Genomic DNA, 16622 nt, shown 5'->3' on the forward strand with positions numbered 1-16622 from the left:
AATCTGTCCTTTTCTGGCCCTGCTCCAGAGGGCTGGGGGGAGTGGAGAGGGGAGTCTCCCCTGTGAATTTTTTTTTTTTTAAGATTTTACTTCTTTATTTGTCAGAGAGAGAGCACAGGCAGGGGGAGCAGCAGGCAGAGGGAGAGGGAGAAGCAAGCTCTCCACTGAGCAGGGAGCCTGATGCGGGACTCGATCCCAGGACCCTGGATCATGACCTGAGCTGAAGGCAGACGCTTAACCAACTCAGCCACCCAGGCATCCCTTCCCCATGAATTTGTAGTCAAAGGCTTCTGCTGGTGTGAGGAAGGAATCCCAAAGTACTTTAGCTCTCCAGTCAGGAAATCTCCCAAGGCGATGAATCAAATTAAAATGGTTCTAGGATGGCTGACTACTGCAGTGCACGACCAAAGCAAAAGCAGATCCTCCCAGAGAAAAACAGTCTCAATCTGGGCAACCCAGGATTTTCACAGATGACCTTCAGTGAAATAGGAAGTCTCAATTAAAATCAGAAGTCCCCAAACACATGAGCAAAACAAGATGTTGTATATATAGGAGAAACAAACAAATGAAAAAACCCAACAGATTAAAGTCCCTAAAGATGTTAGATGCTCAGATCATCAGAATAGACTATAAAATAATGATTTATGAAATTATTTTTAAAATTAAAAGTAATACCGAAATGACTTTAAAATTTTCATTCATGCAGAGAGCAGAGCGATTCTAAATTTGCATGTATGTAATAAAATACCCAAAATAATGAAAGAAAACTTGACAGAACAGTAGGGAGAAGATAAATCTGTCACAGTAGTGGGGGATTTCAGCACACCCCTCTTCCTGTGGTTGATCAAATGAGACACATTTAAAGATACTGATGAACTGATTAACCCATTAATCAACCTGTATTTAATGTCTACCCACAGAATCTTACAGATAACAATTAACAAATACATGTTCCTTTTGAGCGCACATTGGGACAACTACAAACAGTTAAGGTATACAGTATTACTTGACCATCTTTTTGAAAAAGATTAACCTTGAATCCATTTAAGAAAAGATTGGTTCTCAAAGTCCATACTTTGAAAGTTTTAAAACTTACTCTTGAATAATTTGTTGGTCCAAGAAATGATAATGGAAATTTGCTTAAAAGTAGAATAGAAAAATAATGTAAATACAACATATTAAAATGTTTGGGATTTGGCTAAAGTAGTTTTTTAGCCCTAAGGGAAATTAATGCCCTAAACTTATATTAGAGAAGAAAGGCTTATGATTAAGATCATATAAAAAGCTAGAGGGGAACAATGACGAATGAATCTGTAGAAAGAAGGAAGGAAGATCACATAAATAAAATAAGAAAAAGACTACCAGATACCAACCAAACAAAACCATGATAGAAAGGATTAGTAAAGTGAAAAGTTGAATTTGCTGAAAAAAAGTCTAATAAAATACACAAAGTTCTGACACGAGTGACCATATAAAAAAGAGATAAGAGACCAGTAAATAATAAAAAGCAATGTAACTATACATGCAGTAGAGTTTTGGAAAATAAAACAAGGAACAATTTCATGTGGATGAATTTGAAAACTGAAAGGAAATGGAAAATTTTCTGGAAAATTTGTCAAAAATGTCTCAAGTAGAAAAACAGTCTGTGTATAGTCTTATTACCATGAGAGAAACTGATTCAGTAGTCAAGAAATCTTCTGACACACACAAAAAAGCATGCACCCTGATAGTTTTATAGGTGAATTCTAACAGACTTTTGCAACCTCATTTACACATTATTCCTGATGTTAGAAAAATATCACTGTGACCAAAACCAGATGTGTGTCGTTATGAGAAAAAACAATTACAGTTCACCTGTACTTGTGAGCATAGAGGTCAAATTCGTAAACAAAATATTACTAATAGAATCCAGCCGTCCATAAAATAATTAGTACAGCATGGCCAGGATGAGGTTTTCCCAGGAATGTAAGGTTGGTTTAACTTCAAAATATCCATTTGCAAAGTTTGCCAGGTTAACAGATTAAAGGAGAAAAGAAAAGAAAAAAAAACCTCATATAATCATTTCTGTATAAACTGATCAAGTATTTTATCGAATTCTATACCCACCCAAGATGAAAACTTCTCAGCAAATTAATGACAGGAGGAAACCCAAAGTCTATAGCAAGTGTGAGTGAGAGGTGGTGGGCACGGGGGTGGGTCGGCCCCAAATTACAGGTAAAGGACGCGAGGAGCAGGTCAAGGTCATGTATCAAAGAGGGGCAGAGCCTGTGACATCCAGCTCACAGTTCACGTGCTACCCCTCGAGGGCCCTGGGCAACCCCTCAGCTCAGCCCTGAGACACCTCCTGGCTCTTTTTTCTTGAGACCCCCCTGATTTCTGTCATCACTGGACAGAACGTTGCTTACATTTGTAGTTTTATCTCACCGCCTTTTGGAGTAACATCAAAGCTTCCTTATTCTCTGGGTTTGGAAGAGTTATGTGCCCTGAACTGGAAGTGACTGCTCATAGGTCACGTGTTGTAGTATTGAGTTGGTGGAAAGCCAGCCAGCATTTCCTTGGTTTGCATTTGGAGGGAAGACCAGCCTGTTGTTTTGCTCCAGATACTAGACTTTCATTCCACCGTTTGATCATTCTGCGAAAGCAGCTTTCCCACTGCGAACGGTCTTTTAAGTCAAACATTCAGGGGAATTAAAAAAACATGAAATGAAATGCTTTGGAAGAAATGACTGGTAAAAGAACCATACCGAGCACGCCTCCTTGGATGAAAGAGTTAGATTCCTCTTGTGAAATGACAACATGGGCAAGACGTAACTAAATCACAGGACCGAGCAACATGATGGGCAAATCTGCAGAGGACGCACTTTCTTGTAGGAGATAAGGGGACCCCAGACCGACCGTACCCACTGCATCTGTCCTACAGCTTCAGTTGTCCTGGCCCACCCCCCGCCCCCCACCCCGTTCCATGCCTGAACCCAGTGTCTTCTTCTGTTCTTCCTCTGGCTTATTGCCCACTTGTTGCTTGTCACCTAGTCTGTGGATTCTGCTGCTGGCCCAGCTTCGCTGCTGGGACAAATCTAGATGTGAAAAAGAAAAAATAACACTAGTAGTAAGTTGCTCCCATTAATCTAACTCTCATTAAGTCCAAAGCATCGTGGGAAGTGTTTGAACCTTCTGTCAAGCCCATGATACTTTGATACCCATTCTACAGATGATGGAGGGAGGCTCAGGAAGATCACGGCATTGCACCAAGCTCCTGTCCCTGGAAAGCAAGGCTGGCACCTTCTCCCACAAAGCCTGGCTCCTGTCCTCACATCAGTTTCTGCCTCCCTCCCTCTACGCTGCAGCCCAAGGTGTCTCTCTGAAAAACCGAAACAATCATTGGCAGCCCCACCCCCAGCTCTGGATTTAAAACCCTGTCCTTCACTGCTCTTGGAGGCACCCCGCATTTCAACCCCCGGACCTTCTCGCTGCTCCTGCACCCCTGCATGACGTTCAGGCCTCCATTCCTCTGAATTACCTGCCTCACTTCTGCTTCACCCCTTTGCGAGCTCATATCCATAATCTAAGACAAGCCAAATGTTGCCTCTTCTGTGAAGCCACCCATGTTCCCTCGGGCAGAGTTGGTCTCTTTCAGCTTTGTGCTTACACACCCTCCCTCCCAAATCTCTGCGATAGCCCTTGATGGCTGTTACTGTCACTATAACTCTGAGGCTGTCGTCCACACCAGGCTGTAAGTTCCCAGAGTCCAGGGGCTGTGTCTCATTCACCGCGATCCCTTGTGCCCAATAAAAGTTCTGGAACTCTGTCAGTCTGTCTATCACCTTATCATCTATCCTTCTAACCATTCATTCAACTGATACCTACGGAGTGCTTACCAGAGAGAGCAGAGCTGAGGGATGGGGCCAGGAGCCAGAGAAACTGAAATCAGTCCTTACTGAGGCTCTCGTGCAGCTCTGGGGCTTCAGAACTTTGACCGATACTCTCTGTGCCTCAGCCACCGTACCTATAGAATGGGATAATAACACATTTCTAGCTTGTGCTGGATTGAGTCTAGTAGTACCTGCTAACCGACATTATTACTATAAATAATCAAGATGATGATGCTGATCATGACTGTTCTTCCTTGTGCGAGCCAGGCCCTGGGCTCCCTGCTGGGGAGAGGGGTGGACAGGCCAGCTGCGGTGCTGGGCTCCCTGCCCTCAACAGTAAAACTCAAGTGAGAAGAGTTCCAGAATCAGGTCTTGGATTCCACTTGTGCAAAGCAGCAGGTGGATGCCGAGGGTGCAGAAGGAGTTTGGGGGAGAGGCTGGCCTCTGGGACAACATGTCATCAGCAGCCACAACCTGCGGGACACATTCCTGCCTCATTTTCTGTTCCCAGCCAGAACTCACCTGGTCTTGGAAAACACGTGTGATGCTCTCTGTGCTCTACTCATGTTTTGGAGACACTGGCAGCTGTGGGTTCAAGTCTGCCTTCTCTGCGCAGTGGCCGGGGCTGGCCAGCGAAAGTGTGACTTCAGTGAGTCGGGTCCACACTGGGCTCTGGATGTGCTGGCAGAACACGCTGTCAGAAACTCATTAGCACTGTTGAAAGTTCTGTGTTTGGTCATGTTTGCATGTGGGATGCTGCCACGAGACAGATGGCCGTAATTAGAAATGTCAGCATGTTAGAGGCTCTGCTCAGAAGCGTTCAAAGTCTTCCATGGCCCTGTGGGCAAAACCCAGATGCTCAGCACACGATGGCCCCAATTTCCATCTCTGGTCTCCTTTTCTTCACCTTTGGTTCTTGAGCAGTGTTTCTGAGCTGTGGGGCAGGGGGGGCTTTGAGGCCCTTTTGACAGTTTGATGTAAGCTTTGGCTCCTCGGCAGAAAGGCAGACTTTTCTGCACTTATTTGGGAAGACGATGGACTACCATCCGCTCTGGAGCCCATCTGAAGCCTCTTATGGGTAAACCCCAGCTCTATCCCTGACCCCACTTAGAGCCCTGGACTATCTGGTGACTAACAGGTTCGACATGTCTGCATTTTATGAGGCTTGGGACCTTCCAGCCTCCCCCTCCCCTTACCTACCCAAGCAGACTGTGGACAGCCTTTTGTAGCCATATTATCTGACTCTGGTGGCCCAAGAAGGCAGATTCCTTCTGCTCGGCCAATGAGAGGCAGAACAGTATGATGGCTAAGGACATAGAACCTGGCATGAACTGGCCTGGCCTCAGATTCTGGCTTTGCCCCCTAAAAGCTGCATAAGACAGCTTTTGCCTTAATCTCCTCCTCTGAAATGGGGGAAAACAGACTGTGTATTCCTTGGGGTTGTTACAAGGACTCAATGAAATTGATATATGTAAGCATTTAGAACAGTGCCCAGCATGCTGTGGGGTCCCGTCAGCGTCAACCATGCTGGTTGTGCCCTACCACAGGCTTCCCCCCAGATGGATGAATGTGTGCTGGTGCCTTACATAGATCAGCAAAGTGCGCCAGCTACCGGGCATGGTGCTGAGCACTGCAGACAGTGGGCTGGAGAGGCAGCCCTGCTCCCTGGAGCTCACACTCTAGCAGAAAGGGACAGGGCATCAGGCAGCTACAAAGATGGGGCAGCATCTGAGTCTGCTTGCGCTTCTGGAACAAAACACCATAGCCTGGGAGCTGAAGCAACAGATGGGTCTCTCCCTGTTTTGGAGGCTGGAAGTCCAAGATCAAGGCATCAGCGGTCAGCTGTTGCTGAGAGCTTTCTTCCTGGCTTGCAGACGGCCACTTTCTTGTTGAGTCCTAACCTGGCAGAGAGTGGGGGCCTGGGTCTCTCCTTCCACGTCTTATAAGGACGCTAAACCCTTCATGGGACCCCACCTTCATGACCTCATCTAAACTCAGTTGCCTCCCCAAAGCGCCACTCCCAAATCCCATCCTGGGGTGATGGCCTCAACATAGGAATTGGGAAGGGCTGCAGACATTCAGTCTTTGATGGGCACATACAGGGGAGGGCAAGTGGGTGCCTTTGGATATGGGGTCTGCCCCATCCCAGGACCTGAGGAGCTCTTCCCTGAGGAAATTCATGAGCTGGGGTTCAGAAGGAGACTCAGGAGTAGCCAGACAACCAGAGGAGGGCCCTACAGGTGGTGGGAGCTGCATGCGCGAAGGCAAGGAGGCATGAGAGGTCACGGCATGACCTCCTTACACTACTGGGCACAGCTAGATGGGGGAGGCAGGCAAGAGCAGATCGTGCCAGGCCCAAGAGGTCTGGTTTAATCTACGGACCCCTGCCCCTCTGTGCACAGGAGCTCCAGGAGCTGGAGAGGAAGCTGGAAGACAAGCTGGCACAGCAGGAGGCAGCCCAGCTCCAGCGGGCCCTGGCAAGTCGACAGCAGTGGGCTGGGGATGGGCCCGGGCTTCTGGGTGTGCCTGAAGACACGGATTCCGGAAGGCAGGTCTCTGCTGTCCTGCAGCAGGCCCTGAGCCAGGCCCGGAAGTTACTGGAGCGCCAGCAGCAGAGGTGAGCCCAGTGCCTAGTGGTGGCCCCTGCAGGCCTGGGGTTCCCTGACTTCTCCGCTCAACTGGATGCACCCCTGGCTGCCACACCCCTGTCCAAGGCATCTCCCAGTGCTCAGACCCCCGCCACTGTCTTAGGCATGCACTTCTTCCCTGGCATCTGACTATACTTTGGTTTATTTTCTTTGTGAGCTCATTGAGGTTTTCACTGAACACATTTTTTAAGCTTTTTATTTTTAAATAGTTGTAGACTCCCAAGAAGGGACGAAGATAGTTCAGGGAAGGTCCCTGTGCCCTCCGTCCTACTGTCCCTGATGGCGACATTGTACAGAATCCTGGCACTTTATGCAAACATCTGTGCGGGCAGTGAATACAGACTTGAACTCAGATCTCACCGTGACCAGAACAGTTCAGACCCTGCTTTTGTAAAATGATGAAGCAGACTGAGCCCCCGTCTTTTGTCAGGGCTGTTCTTTGCATTCTTCCTAATTGACAGACGGTCAGCCTTTGCCCACGGCTTTAAGCACTCTTGGAAAACATACTTTTTATAGCTTCGTGGTTTTCCATGGTCAATAGAACGTTGACATGGAAAGGACAGGGTGCAAACAAGAGAGGCCGTGTGATTCCGTTTTTGAAAACACACATACACAAACTAATTAGCAGCAAAGAGACCCAGTTGTAATGGATGTGACTTGTGGGTGGTGAGTTTATGGGTTATTTTTAACGTATTTGATTATGATTTCCTGGAAACACAACATCAAAATGAACTAATGGTATGAGAGGCTGTATCTGTATGATCGGAGGGCAAAGGGCCTGGAGATGCAGACCTGGTTTAATTACACCAGGACTTTTGGGCATATGATACCCTCACATGCCTCCTGCCTTGTGGAGGAAATTGCTCATGAGGAGAGCTTTTGACATGAGTTTGGAGTTGTGTCAGCCAACAAGAGCATGGGGTGGGCCTATCATGTCACCACATCTCTCACCTGAGGGATGGGGTAGGCAGACCCCGTGGAAGTCAGAAGGTCTGGGGGGACCCCCCCACCCCCGTGGAGAGGTGCCACCAGCCTGTGTGGCCAGAGCCAGGACCAGGCTGGGTTCATGGTTCTGGATCTGCTTCCACAGGGGGCACATGGTGGGCGAGGACCCCAGATCTGGGTCTTCTTGAGCATGATGACAAATACTGAGAGTTTTCCAAGTAGAACCCCAGATGGCCCAGCTAAGCCACAGAAATGCTCCCCACAGCTCCCACAAAACTTCTCCCTTCAAGGAACCCTCTGTCCTGGCAGGCCCCCGTAATACGATATTTGCAAACTGTTATAGAACAAGACGAGATATGCCTCTACTGGGCATCTCTTTCAATAGGTTTAAAAAATAATGATAATGTAGGTGAGATTTGTGTTATTTAAATAACTTGTTGGTCTTCTCCTGGATCACGTGACAACCAAAGTGGACTCACGTAGATTTTGTGTGCACTCCAGTTGGAGGGAGGAGCGAGACCGCAGCGTTGTGCTTGAGGATTTGCTGGAGAATGTGGAGTTCGACACCTTTGCGACCCTGTACAGCCAGGTGAGGACCCGTTCGCCATGTCGTGGGCCACGTCCTCCCCTGCAGTGCGGGCACAGTGACAGTGGGACCCGGGGAGCTGCTGGGCAGATTGCGGACAAGCGTCCGGCACGAGGCCGGCAGGCAGAGGATGTTCCCGTCAGGCCCAGCAGCAGCAGCAGCTACAGTAGTTGTGACCGCCCTGGTCAGCCTCTTTTCTGAGACTCACCCAGCACCCAGACATGCTTCCTCTTCTCTGTTAGACATGAGTTTAACACGCACAGGGGAGGCTCCACCGGGAGCAAAGCTGGCCTCTGAAACCAGGTTTCACTCTCTTAGATGCTCTAGCCATTCCATTTCAGGCTCCTGCTCCCTCCCTTTAAAGCAAGATACTTCCTCATCGATGCACAAATAAAATGGGAAGGGGGCGCCCCTTGAGAAATGAACAGCACTAGCCCAGCAAGTCAGGGAGCTTCCCTGTGCTGTGGGAGAGGCTGGGACCCCATCCCTCACTGAACTCCTCCCTTAACCCCCTCCAGGCTCCAGAATGACCGACCCTTTGTAGATAAGGTGGAGTGCCCTTGACTTCAAAGACCCTGACATCCTCTGAAGAGGCTTTGTTCATGAATAAATATTCACTGTGCTTCTAGTAAGCAGCAAGGATTGTCTTGGCTGTCTTGGATTTCAGCAGTAAACATGAGATAAATCTGTGCCCTCAGGAGCTGATAGTCTAGTGGGGAGAGCAGGCAATCAGCAAAATAAATACATAACCTGAATAGTATTTGATGTGCATTACGATCTCATTTTTATAGTTATGTCTGTCTGTCCATCCATCCACCCACCTATCCATCCATCCACCTGCCCATCCATCATCCATCCATCCACATATATGTCTAGAAAGATGGTTGGAATGATGCTTGCCTAATATTACCGATAATCACTTCTGGATAAAGGCATTTGGAATAATTATTTTAACATTCATCTTTGTGCTTTTCTGCATTGCTTGAATTCCGTAAAATAAGCCACATTTCTTAAAAGCAAAGCCGAGGATGAAACATGCCGAGAACACACAAGCAACAGAAATCCACACAGGAAGGAGGAAAAGGGTCCTTCTGTGGAGGGAGGCAGGAGCAGGCAGAGGAAGAAGGCAGGGCCATGTGACTGTGCTGGAGGCAGAGGCTGGAGGGACGCACTTTGAAGACGTAGGAAGGGCCGTGAGCCCAGGCAGGCAGATGGCTGCTAGAAGCTGGAATAGGCAGGAAGACAATTTTCCCCAGAGCCTGAGTGGAAACTAGCCTTGATGATACCCTGACTTTAGCCCAGTGGACGTGACTTCAGACTTTCATCCCCCAGACTGCGAGAGAAGAAAGTATGTTGTTCTGACCTGCTGTGTCTCACCAGCGCGGGACCGTTCCAAACACGTGGCAGCTCATTCTGTTCTCATGGAAGCCTCTGCTGTAGGTGGCATACGTACCCCACTTTACAAATAAGGAAGCTGAGCACAGAGAGAAAGAAAGGCGTTGCCCCAGGACACACAGTGTCCTTTCAGTGCAGTGGGGCTGGAGGCCAACCCAGACTCCCCAGATGGTAGAACCTATTCTCTCTCTCTTTTAACATCTTATTTTGAAACACTTTTAGATTCCCAGGAAGTTACAAAACTAGCATAGAGAGTTCTGGCACCCCGTGTTTCACTCAGTTTCCCCCCATGGTTGCCTCTTACAAAGGGCTAGCACTGTATCAGTGTATGACACTGGTTACAAAACACATGCATGGTTCTGGGTCAGTTTCACATGTAGATTCACATAACCAGCACCACGGGCAAGATACGGACTGTTCCATTTGCACCAAGACCTGTCTTGGGCCACCCCTTTACAGGCACACCCACTCCTCTCCCATCCTTGACCCCCGGCAACCACGACACTCTTTGTGTCCGCATCTCATCAGTTCAGGAAAGAAGAACACGTGAACTCTGATAGGATGTGATCCGGGGGGACAGGCTCTTTCCACGCGGCATCCATCCAGGTGTGTCCCGTAGCCTAGTGTCCTCAACCGTCTGCTGGTCTGGGGGACATTCCAGATGTTTGCTGAGCTGCACTGTTCAGTCTCAGCTGTATTGCCTCATGTTGCACAGGGCAGGAGAGGACAAGCCTCACCCTCACCCCAAGGTGCAGCCCTGGTGCATGAGTTGAGAGCATTCGGGAGCACAGACGAAGGTTCTGGATGCATCACAGTGAGCCAGGGTTGCTGACCACATAGGTTTTACTTGACAGCTCTGTGAACTGGGGGATGTGTTTTCCAGACCGAGCTGCTAAAATATTTACTTCCATGTGAGAAAATGTCCTAAGACTGTCTTCTGTTAAAGCGTGGTATTCATCAAGGTCAGAGCAGTGAGCTCATGAGCTTCCCGTTAACTCCTCTAGGAGCTGAGACTGGCATCGTACCTGTCCAGGCTGGCCATGGTGCCTGGGGGCACACTGCGCCGGCTCCTGAGCGTGGCTCTGCCCACGGCCTCACAGTCCGAGCTCCTGGCCGTGCTGGATCCGGGCAGCCAGAAGCACCCGGACCACATGGTGGAGAACAATGGTGGTGGGGAGCCCGCTGACCTGGGCAGAAGGAGGTGAGTGCGCCGTCCCGGCTGCTCTTGGAAACCAGTTGAGTGTGATTCCAGGAAGGGAATGCGCAGAGGGAGGAAGTGGGACACCTGCAGCCCTGGGCATGCACACCTTCCTGGTCGGCACTTCATTGCTCTAGGAGCAAAGACAGCCAGACCAGGGGCCAGGAACCCTTGATAAATCATGGGAGGCCTGAGCATTTTGTTCTGATTTTTATCTTCATCACCGATTTATTTTTCAAGTGGAATCTTCAGAAAATCTTTCGACGTACTAGATGCTGGCTAACTGAACATAATGACAAAAAATAAACAAATTTAAAAAAAAATAAAGTTAGGTTTGGCTACGTGAAAACAGAGAAATCAAAATAAAAACCTTTGACTACATTTAAAAAAAAAAAAAAAGAAACGTTTCCCCTGCTGTAAATGCCATACACACGTTAAAGGAAGTGTAAAAAATACATACAAGGAAAAAGAAGAAAAAGAGATGTCCTGGTTCCACTACCTGGAGAAAATGGCTGAGAGCATTTTCTTACAGTTCTTCGTTCAGAATGTGTTTCCTTGCTGGGCTTTGTCAGTGTGTTCGGGTGTGTCTGTGTCTCTGTGTGTGTAGTAATCCCAGCATATACCCTGCTCCACAGAACCTCACAGCGCAGGGAGTTTGCTTTTGTCCTTCTGATTCTTGTCATGTGCAGATGTCATTCTATGCCATAATTATCACACCGTTTAGACTATATTCTCTGCTGTAATCTTATTAATTTAAAATTCATACTTTTCACAGTTATCAAAACCCCTTCCTAGTCCTCTTGTTAACAGCTGTGTAATATTTCACGGAGGTGTGTAGCATAGTGGACGCAAAAGTTACCCTCTGACTGGACGTTTGGTTTGGATTCATTTTTTTCCTCAATCATGGATAATGCTGCCTCAAAAATTTGCTTTAAGAGCAGATTCCAGGCATGGATTTGGTCATCAAAGTCTCTTAATAAGGAAAAGCAGGAAGCAGGGGTGTGGAGTGAGGGGGTGTGGGAACCACAAGAGGGCCACTTGAGAGTAGAGTCTGTGGGGGACGAGGTAGCAAGAAAAGCCACAGCCACACCTGAAAAGAGTGCTGAACGCCCGGCGGTGAAGCCGGCCTCCTCCCCAGGGCCCACGAGTCCGCCAAAGTGTCATGGCTATGCTCACAGGTGTGTATGTACATGATTTTCCTGAGAAAGGGGGCCGTGTCTTTTTATCAGGGTCATAAAGGGTCCCTGACTCAAAAAGGTAAGAAGTACTGCTAAGGGGGAAGAGTAGGGTTGGGTGAGAGGCAGGGTGGGACTGTGGGAACAACGGCTGTGGGTCCACAGGGTGTAGTCAGAGGGCTGAGCATGGGTGTGGGCAGGCTTGGGTGAGTGTGGTCAGGGGATGAGTATAAGCGTGGTGAGGACTGGGTAGGTGCTATTGGAGGGCCCGGTGCGTGTGGGCGTGGTCAGGGCTGGGTGTGGGTATGGTCAGAGGGCTTGGCGAGGGCGTAGTCGGGGCTGGGCAGGTATCAGAGGGCTGGGTGTGGGCGTGGTCAGAGGGCTTGGCATGGGCATGGTCAGGGCTGGGCAGATATCAGAGGGCTGGGTGTGGACGTGGTCAGGGCTGGTTTGGGGCGTCATTAGGGGGCTAGGTGTGGCAGGGCTAGAGAGCTGCATGCCACTGGTTTCTCTTGGTGCACAGGCAGGTAGGGACACGCAGATATTGGAGGTGATGCTGAAGCAGGAATGTGGCCATCCATGAGGACCTTGTTTATTGGGCTGTGCCTTCAGCTTGTACAGTTTGGAAGGCTGGTGAGCAGAGATCTCTAATGGACAAGGCAACGGAATCAGGGTGGCTGTCACCATGAGTATGGAGCACGTGCATGCCATTTCTTCACCCTGCTTCATGGCCAACTGGACTGGATCAGTTCTGGAGTGCCTCAGCCACTTGCCACAGTCTCTGAGGGCAATGCAGTCACCACTCCTCTGTCCCAAACACCTCGTGCCTGGCCACAAGTTTGGGGTCTAGGGTTTCAAGCAACAAAATCTGCCTGACTAATCTCAGCACAAAAGAGTGTGTGAGGGACCTGTCAGAACCCAGGGAGAGCTGGATGTCCAGGTCCTGGAACGGGCAGGACCAGGAGAGTACAAAAGACATGCTCTCTGGGGTGCTGCCCTCAGAGGACCATCTTCTGTGCCCAAGAGTTCAGCTCCTGGGAGAGTGAGCCTGACTCAGCATAGGAGGTCTGTCTCCACCAGCTTGGCCAGAGCAGAGCACAGACAGGACTCTGGGTTCCACACTGTCCTTTACTGAATGGACCTGAGCCCAAGGCCCATGAACAACTACTTCCTCCTGCTCCCTACACGACACTGCAGTGTCCCTTCCCCTATGGTGAAAATCACAGTCCTTCCTGAATAGCCTTAGGGTTCCCAGGCCAGCCCACCTTCCAAGCTTCTTCTGTGCTATTTCAACTTTCTTAATATATTCATGAAATACTCCTGAGCTCCTACTGTGCCCACCTTATAGGCACTAGTGTGTGCGGGAGAGTAAGGGGCGTGGTGGACCCTCTGTCAGTTAACACATAGATCACATTCCTCCACACGTGTCCTCCCTCTGTGGGGATGCAGGGCTCACCTCAAGTGTCCCCACCTCTAAGCAGCTTTCTGCTATCTGACTGATGTCACCCATTACCTGGCTCTGACCCCCAGACCGGGAATCCCTTGGGGGCAGAGATTGTATCTTGACCAAAGAAGGTGCTTGATCAGTGTGCCTGGAGGGAGAGACAGACCATGAAAACGAGTTCTTCCTATCAGTCCAAGGTCAGGTTGAGGGATGGAGTGCCATCATGCTTTTCAAGAAAAGTCTATTCTAGGAAATATTAAGACCCCCCCTTCTTGCCTCCAGGAAGCACCAGGGCTGGTGGCAAGCCCTGGAAAGCCGACTGCGAGGAGAACTGATAAGCAGAGGACTGGAGAAGATGCTCTGGGCCCGAGAGAGGAAGGAAAGGTAACATTGGGCACCTGCTCGGGTGGGCCGGGCAGGAGGTCAGCCCGGCTGCCTGTGAGCGGGACGGGAGATGAAGGGCCAGCCTAGGAACCTGGGAGAGGGTGACTGCAGCCATACCCACATTCCTTCCCGAAAGACCACCATCTTTGCTCACAGTGGACTTAGTTTAGGAGCTGAAGATAAGCCTCTCGCTGTCAGGGGGAGAATGTCCTCTTATCATTTGTTAGCACTTTACAACAGTGGCTGTTTTCAAATGGGATATCATTAGAGGGAGAGTAAATCTGCATTGCTGTTTGGAGTTTATAGTTTACAAAGCCCTTTGCCTCCTACAACACTGAGCCTCCCGGACTTCCAGAAAGTGGGGATGGTAACCCTGGAGCTCAGGGAGGTCAGAGGATGAGGCATGAAGCCTGCAGCTGGGAAGCCGGCAGCCATGGGGTTTGGGACCATCGAACTAACCCCATTCTTGCCCTAGACTTGCAGGCCAGTGATCTTTCCACTCCATCGAGCACCTTTCTCTTTTAGCTGTGGTTTCTGCACACCTGGAGGTCAGAGGGAAGTTAGGGGCGGGGCGGTGTTCGATTGCTACAGTTGACCAAGTGTTTTCCAGTGTTTCCCACTAGAAAAGTGATGTCAGGTTTGTTCATAACAGGGTAGAAAGTGGTCATACCCAGCGAGTGCTCTGGAAACCCTCAGTGTCCAAGCGGAGCGTGTATCCCGAGTCCTGCCCCTTCTACCATTTCTCAGCTACAGTAAAGGAACTGAGGCCAAGCTTCAGGAATGGTCCTGGAGGCATAATCATCTGGATGTCAGAATTTAGTCCCAAGGAGATTAGATCAGGATTTGGAGCCCAAATCAAGGCAATTAAATTCGAGCTATATAAATGTGAGGTCCTCCAGGAAGGAGCAGAAGTGAGCTCCTCCAGATTGGAATGGGGAAGCGAAGGCACTCCCTGGCTTCAGGCCTGGGAGGGGAGTGGGTACAGAGCAGGAGGAGTACATGTCCCACCCCACTGGCACCCTCCATGGGCCTTTGCCCCGCCGGGAGGCACGTGGAGCTATGGCAGGAAGATAGAGACTGAGTCACACTGAGCTGGGTCGATTCCTTGCCTACATTCATCCCAGCTGCAAGGGCAGGAGGCCTTAGAGTCTCAACGTCCACATCTGCCCTGGAAGGGCCAGCGAGCCTGTCAATGACATCTAGCAGGTGACCCCAGTGACATGGCCTCATCATGTACTGCTTGGACACTGAGAGAACTCTGTGGCTTTTAGCTGGTGTAGGCCTCTTAGAAGTAGTCCTGGCCATTACCAAGAGCAACCAAGGATTTAGGGGCTGGGCCACTCATGGACAGGATTCCAGCAATCCTTTTATGGGACATCCCCAAAGAGTGTCAGTCTTCTGTTTCAAATGCAGTTGGCCTGACTTCTAACTCTTTCTTTGGAATCAGGTCTCATCAGCCTGTTTGATAAGAGGCTCCCAGGCAATGATGTCCTAGGAAACATTGAACCATTGGCTGGTGGGGAGGGAAACAGACACAAATGCTCTGGTCTGTAGTATTTCCCGGTGTTTGTGGTGTACCTGCTCCAACCAGAGCTGATTTCAAGTTAACAACATGATGACAAGAGGCTTACAAAACTTCTGCAAAGTTAACAGTCATGAGTCAGTAAGAGTTGTCTATAAACGCCACCTGCCATAGGCTTCGGCTCACTTCAGGGGTGACCTGATGACCACAGTGTCTTTCATTAAAATGACACCTGGTTGAGGACCTAAGGACCCAAAGTGGGCTCTCCTGGAGAACTCCATCAGGACACTCAGGAGGGTAAGTTGCCAAATATGTCAAATCTGGTCTTCTCTTCTTTATTTAGTATATTAAAGAAGACTTGTCCCCCACTCAGAGAGAGGGTTGTATTCCCTGGAAAAGGAAGCTGGCCACATCTGTCCCTGGAGCCCATCGGAGAACTCTCTGCCGTCCCCCTTATAGGGGCAGAGACCATTGATTTATTAAACACAGGCGAGAAGCTCTTTATATTCAGAAATCCAAAGGAGCCAGAGATCTCATTGCATGTCCCTCCCAAGAGAAAGAAGAAGAACTTTCTGAATGCCAAAAAGGCCACTTGGGCCTTAAGCATGGACTAGTCCCAAGGAAAGCTCCAAGGAATCTGAAGACAGACAGTTTTCTTTGTGGTGTGTGTGTGTGTGTATGTAGTGTACAACTCATGGATATAAGTTACACATGCAGAAGACGCAGACACCCCCAACACCCATGATATTCAAGGATTCACTTTCATCTGGTCTCATGAATTTCCAGAGGGTTTGCTCTCCTCGGCATCACGAGGGACATGCTGAGACCCAGGAGCTGCCTTGAACACTGGTTGCCTTCAGACTCATCTCTCTGAGGGTCTGGGAGAGACTCTGGCCCCCAGTTCACACTCTACAATGTCTGGCTGCATATGGGCTGTGTGTCCAAGTGAGGTTCTTTGTTCCTGCATTTTATGTTTGCTACATATTCTATTTTTATCAAGGGAACTTTTGAAAATAAATACATTTTACAAAAAGCTCTTCTCAGTGGCACTTGGTTTTGCTTTATGTAGGAACCCTTTATTTTTAATTGCTTCTGTGTTTTGGCTCCACATTGTTGTGTTCAACAGAGACTTCCCCTCTATCATTCCAATGGCCAGGAAATGGGCCAGCCACTGGGGCATAGGCTCTCCAGCTCAAGTTAGAGTTATTTCCCCCTTTCATAAATGAGAAATCCAAAGGCTTAAGAAGATGAGGTGATATGTATAAGATCACACAGCCAGTAAGTAGAAGAATCAGGGTTCATGCTCTTTTAAAAATATTTATTGATTTATTTGAGAGAGAGACTGAGAGCACAAGCAGGGGGCGTGGCAGGAGGAGAGGGAGAAGCAGACGCCCCACTGAGCAGGGAGCCTGACAAGGGGCTCAATCCTAAGGTCCCAGGATCACGACCTAAGCCA

The 16622-nt window shown here is 49.1% G+C and overlaps 1 protein-coding gene across 1 annotated transcript in view; it reads left to right on the top strand.

The window, feature by feature from the left end:
* Positions 1–16202, top strand: part of EVC2 (EvC ciliary complex subunit 2) — a 116375-nt gene extending 100173 nt beyond the window's left edge. Inside the window, exons 18-22 of the mRNA XM_080796133.1 lie at positions 6272–6486; positions 7964–8051; positions 10448–10644; positions 13543–13644; positions 15510–16202. Of these exons, the coding sequence (XP_080652259.1) occupies positions 6272–6486; positions 7964–8051; positions 10448–10644; positions 13543–13644; positions 15510–15780 (873 nt within the window). The 3' untranslated portion in view covers positions 15781–16202. The remainder of the gene's footprint in view (positions 1–6271; positions 6487–7963; positions 8052–10447; positions 10645–13542; positions 13645–15509) is intronic.
* Positions 16203–16622: the final 420 nt, after the last annotated feature.

This window comes from Martes martes (assembly GCF_963455335.1).
Source record: "Martes martes genome assembly, chromosome: 2".
In the NCBI taxonomy this organism is placed as follows: Eukaryota; Metazoa; Chordata; class Mammalia; order Carnivora; family Mustelidae; genus Martes; species Martes martes.